The sequence below is a fragment of the Glycine soja genome, chromosome 1 (genome assembly GCF_004193775.1).
Source record: "Glycine soja cultivar W05 chromosome 1, ASM419377v2, whole genome shotgun sequence".
NCBI classification, from domain to species: Eukaryota; Viridiplantae; Streptophyta; class Magnoliopsida; order Fabales; family Fabaceae; genus Glycine; species Glycine soja.
In genome coordinates, this window is record NC_041002.1 from 10,926,474 (window position 1) to 10,931,565 (window position 5,092).

At 37.0% G+C, this 5,092-nt stretch overlaps 1 protein-coding gene across 1 annotated transcript; it reads left to right on the plus strand.

The window, feature by feature from the left end:
• The first annotated feature begins 1,070 nt into the window (after positions 1-1,070).
• On the plus strand, positions 1,071-3,982 carry LOC114412541 (phosphatidylinositol 4-kinase gamma 5-like). Its single transcript, XM_028376471.1, has 2 exons — positions 1,071-1,408; positions 1,575-3,982. Exon 2 carries the CDS (start codon positions 1,756-1,758, stop codon positions 3,673-3,675), a length of 1,920 nt encoding a protein of 639 aa, XP_028232272.1. The 5' UTR covers positions 1,071-1,408; positions 1,575-1,755; the 3' UTR covers positions 3,676-3,982.
• Positions 3,983-5,092: the final 1,110 nt, after the last annotated feature.

Sequence of the window (5,092 nt, forward strand, 5' to 3'; positions counted from 1 at the left end):
AGAAAAGAATCTAGATGTCCTTGTAAGAATATGAGTAACATGATTCGCTTGTTTATAGATATTAACTAATTTATTTTATTAAATTCAATCTTGATTGACATTTATAATACTACATCGAGTCTTTTGTATTAAGAACAAAAGATAATATTTTTTTAATTATAAGAAATATAAAATCACTTTGAAGTATAATTGTTATTTTTTCTTTTATCTCCAATTAATTAATTGTAAGGTCTATTAATTAATGATATACATTTATTTCCACAAAATAGATATATTTATTAAGCTATTAAAAAAAAGATACTCATTGGTTTTGCAAAAAGATTTTATTAATGAAATCTTTTAAGGTATTAGTTAAAAAATTTAAAAAAATTATTTATTGTGTAAATAAAAGGAGAACACAAAAAAAATCATAAGCAATGAATTTTTTTTAAGCTCTTAATAAAAATATTTTTACTTTAATTTCTTAACCAATCCATATGATACTGTTAATATTTATCTTTGTAAAAATTATCTTTTAATATAACTATCACTTAAACTATTTAATGTCATAAATAATTTTAGAATAAAATTAAAATTTCATATTATTAATTAAAATTATTCAATTTAATCACTTCTATTAATTTTAATGAATTAAAAAATTTATTTCTTATAATTATGGTGGGTGTAAATGATGTGGAAAAAAGTTACATAATCTGAATTAAGTGTATGCTTATCCATGTAACCATTACTCATTTTATTTTAGTGAAGGTTAATTTCGGCATTGAACAATCACACGTGTGAAAAACGCGTGGGGCGACTAAAAATCACCGCACAACATTGCTGAACCCCCCTCGCCCATTCGCTAACCCTCCTCCCTCGACGGTGACTCCTCATTGCCACGCCATCCTCCACTCCCTTATCTCCACGTCACTCCCCTCCCACGTGTCGCAAATCTCGCGGCACGATCCAACGGCCCCGAACCCCGGTTCTAGACCCTTCCACTCCTCGAGAGTGGTCAGGTTCTAACCATGGTTAGTTCCCTAACCGCACTCCCCGCATCGGGTTAAAGCAAGAAGAAGGAACGCTTCGAGCGTGAGCGAGAAATACAAAGCACAAGATTAAAAAACAATTTATAAAAAAAGAAAGAAGAGAGATTATAGAAAGGGAAAGAGAGAAGGTTCAAGTTCAAGGTTCTCAAGTTCAACAACAAAGCCTCTCTTCTGCGTGTTCCGAGGAAGAAGAAGAAAAAACCCTCCGAGTCAACTCGGACGAGTTGCCTCATCGTACGGTTCCGTCCTCGGACTCTGTCCTCTTCTTTCCCTTCCGAAATCACCGTTCGCGGGGTTTTGCTCTCTCTCCGTTTTTTGTTCAGATCTCGCATTGGTTTCAGCTGAAACGACGCCGTTCAATTTCCTTCCCTTAATTAGGGGTATGTTCTATCTTTTCCTCAAAATCCTAACTCATTATTGTTCCCTAAACAGTTTTATTTTCTTCTTATTAATCATTATTAAGTTTCAATCAAGATTGAATCTAGTCGTGTTTTTTCGTATGGTTCATGTTCATGAATTGTAATTTTAGACTTATTGTATTTGCAGATTTATATCTTAGGTCGAAACTTGAAGTGATGATGGTGTGGTTGTTGTGAGAAATTAATGATCGTTGAGGGTGTGAGACATTGGTACAAAGCTTTCAGTGTAGTTGACAACTACTTGGGAGGAGGGAAGAAGAGGAATCTTTCTTCCGCTGTTGTCGTGTGCCGTGGTTGTTGTTCTGTTGATGTCTCGGAAACTCGACAGCCCTGTGCAGACTCAGATGGCTGTGGCAGTGATAAGGAGCAGTCCCCTTGGGAGAGAGTATCATGGGAAGCAACCAGCGGGGCGGAGGCGCGTGTTCGTGCAGACGGAGAAAGGGTGTGTGCTGGGTATGGATTTGGATCGCGGTGACAATGTGCACACTGTTAAGAGGAGGCTGCAGCTTGCCCTCAATGTCCCGGTTGATGAGAGTTATCTCACTTTTGGGGATATGGTCTTCAAGAATGACCTTAGTGCTGTTCGGAACGATACCCCGCTTTTGCTCACTAGGGGGAAAAATAATCTAATGCCTAGGAGCTCCTCCACGCCGTGTCTGTCGCCGAAGGGGAGGGACATTGATAAAAGTGGACCTATCGAGATATTGGGACAGTCTAACCGGCTTGATGGGATCAAGCACATGATCAAGGACATTATGAAGGCGATTAAGATGGGGATTGAACCGATTCCTGTGCATAGTGGGCTTGGAGGTGCTTACTATTTCAGAAACAGTAAGGGGGAAAGTGTTGCAATTGTGAAGCCAACCGATGAGGAGCCTTTTGCCCCAAATAACCCGAAAGGTTTTGTTGGCAAGGCGCTTGGGCAGCCTGGGCTGAAGCGATCTGTTCGGGTCGGGGAGACTGGGTTTAGAGAGGTTGCTGCTTATCTTCTTGACTATGATCATTTTGCCAACGTGCCTCCTACTGCATTGGTGAAGATCACACACTCTGTGTTCAATGTGAATGATGGTGTCAATGGGAACAATTTGTGGCGGAAGAGGCTGTTTAGCAAGATTGCGTCTTTCCAGCAGTTTATTCCTCATGATTTTGATGCCAGTGATCATGGGACATCGAGTTTCCCGGTTGCTTCTGTGCATCGTATAGGGATTTTGGACATTAGGATTCTTAACACCGATAGGCATGCTGGGAACTTGTTGGTTAGGAAACTTGATGGCATTGGGAGTTTTGGTCAGGTGGAGTTGATTCCCATTGATCATGGGCTCTGCCTGCCTGAAACTTTGGAGGATCCATATTTTGAATGGATTCATTGGCCACAGGCTTCCATTCCGTTCTCAGAGGATGAGCTTGCCTACATTGAAGATCTTGACCCTTATCGGGATTGTGAGATGCTGAGAATGGAACTGCCGATGATCCGAGAGGCGTGTCTCAGAGTCTTGGTGCTGTGCACTATTTTCCTCAAGGAGGCTGCGGCTTATGGCCTTTGCCTCGCTGAAATTGGTGAGATGATGACTAGGGAGTTCCGCAGGGGTGAGGAGGAGCCCAGTGAACTTGAAGTTGTTTGTTTGGAGGCAAGGAAGATAGTGGCGGAGAGGGACAGGGAGGAACTGTCTCCCGGGGCTGAGATGAGAGATGATGAGTTTCTGTTTGATATAGATTATTATGATGAAGTTGGATCAGATTTTACGCCAAAGATGGCAATAGATGACCCCTTAACCAGAGCAACTTTTCAGCCTGCTCTTGGGAATGGGCATGCTCGTAACCCGCTTTCCAAATTGGATGAATGCATTGAGGAGGAAGAGGAGGAAGCTGAGGGAGAATCTCCAAAGGGATTTGTTACTTCTTCCACTGAAGAAAAAATCCCATCTGTTTCAGAACTTTCCGTGTCACTGAAAAATACCATGTTAGATGGGAAAAACCAGAATCAGCAGAAATATGGAGGAAAGGTGGATAATGGCCATTTTGCAAATACATCATCTGGTCATAAGAGTGCCAATGAGCAGCTTCCTCCAAGCATAAGCTTTGTGGATGTGACAGAAATGACCGAGGATGAATGGTCAAATTTTCTGGAGAAGTTTCAAGAGCTGCTGTATCCGGCATTTGCTAAGAGGAAATCCATAACCTTAGGTCAGAGGCAGAGACAGAGGCTTGGTACTTCCTGCCAGTTTTGAAGTTGAGCGATATGTTGGTATGATAGAGAGGACTATAGGATGAAGAAGAATAAGGTTTGTAGGTTTCAGGGAATGAATGAAGGGTTGTTAAGATAGTTCTGGTCTATGAAATTTGGATGAGTGCAACGTAGAAAAACCTGCTGTAAATATGCTTGGCATCAGCTAAGTGGTGAGCCGATTAGTTGTTTGTATTTTGATTTCATGATTTCATTTCTTCTTTCCCCCTTCTCTTTGTAGGATAAAATTGTGAAATGAAATTTGTGTATATAGTGAAATGGCATGTGCCCTTTTCTTTTCTCCACTTAAATTGGTTTCTGCCAATGTTTTAAATTTCAATTGTGAATTCATCTTGTTTCTTGATATTGTGGGAAATTGGCGATAAATGTGATTGATGCAGCTACAATTGCGACCTCCAATACTTAAAAACCTTGATGTTGTGACAGAAATTGCAGTGAGTAGATTATTTTTTAAACGCTTGATTCCTTTCATTATATGTTTGTTTTCTGGAAACCTCAGCTCTGTAGCTGCAATGGCATTTCATGTTATTGTGTAGTACTATTTGAATTACATACAACCCAGCTTCCTGCTAGTTTGTTTGTCCAATATTGATTTTGATTCTAAAATTATTAGAAGGTATTGTATTGACTGGCGTTGAAAGAATAACTTGATAAGATAAGGATTGAGATTAACAAAATTAGTTAATATTTAGGAATGATATTGTAAAAGAGTGTTTAAAAGAATTGGTTTCTAATGGATGGTAAAATAAAGTATGTAGTGAATCTCATTTACAATCTAGTTTATTTATGTTAAAAGTTTTTTTAATTTTTTTTTAAATTAATTTAAGTAATTTTCTCCATTCTACCGTTAGTTGTTGTAAACTTGTCTAGAAAAAAAATAAAAAACTTTACTATGAACTAAATAATTTCTAAGAGAGCTAAATGATAAATAATTATTTTTGTCTTTAAACGTGAAAATTATTTTTGTTCTTAAACGTGAAAATAACTGATAAATTTATTTTTTAAAAATGAAAAATTAATTTCTAGTCTCCGAGGATATAAAAGTCATAGAAGAAAAAAAGTGTCACAAAATTGATTTTGTTAATATGATTGTTAAAAAGATTACAAGAAAATGTTTTTAAATCAAAATATCAATATATTTACATCATAAGATTAAAATGTCATTAAAATATCATTATTATTATTAAACTAAAATAATAATTTATTATTATAAAAGTATTAATATATTTTTATTAGACTAATTTATTACACCTCAAATTTTTATCATTTAAGGATACCCTCAAATTTTCCGTTTTCTTTAAGTTAGATTTCTCCGGTAGTATTAATATGCTTCACGACAAGTTTGCAAACAATTCAATAAACTTGTATGCGATTATTTTATTTATATTTATGTTTATTTA

Bases quoted from the DNA above. Each gene is read 5' to 3' on its own strand.
- LOC114412541 (XM_028376471.1), top strand. From the start codon at position 1,756: ATGTCTCGGAAACTCGACAGCCCTGTGCAGACTCAGATGGCTGTGGCA.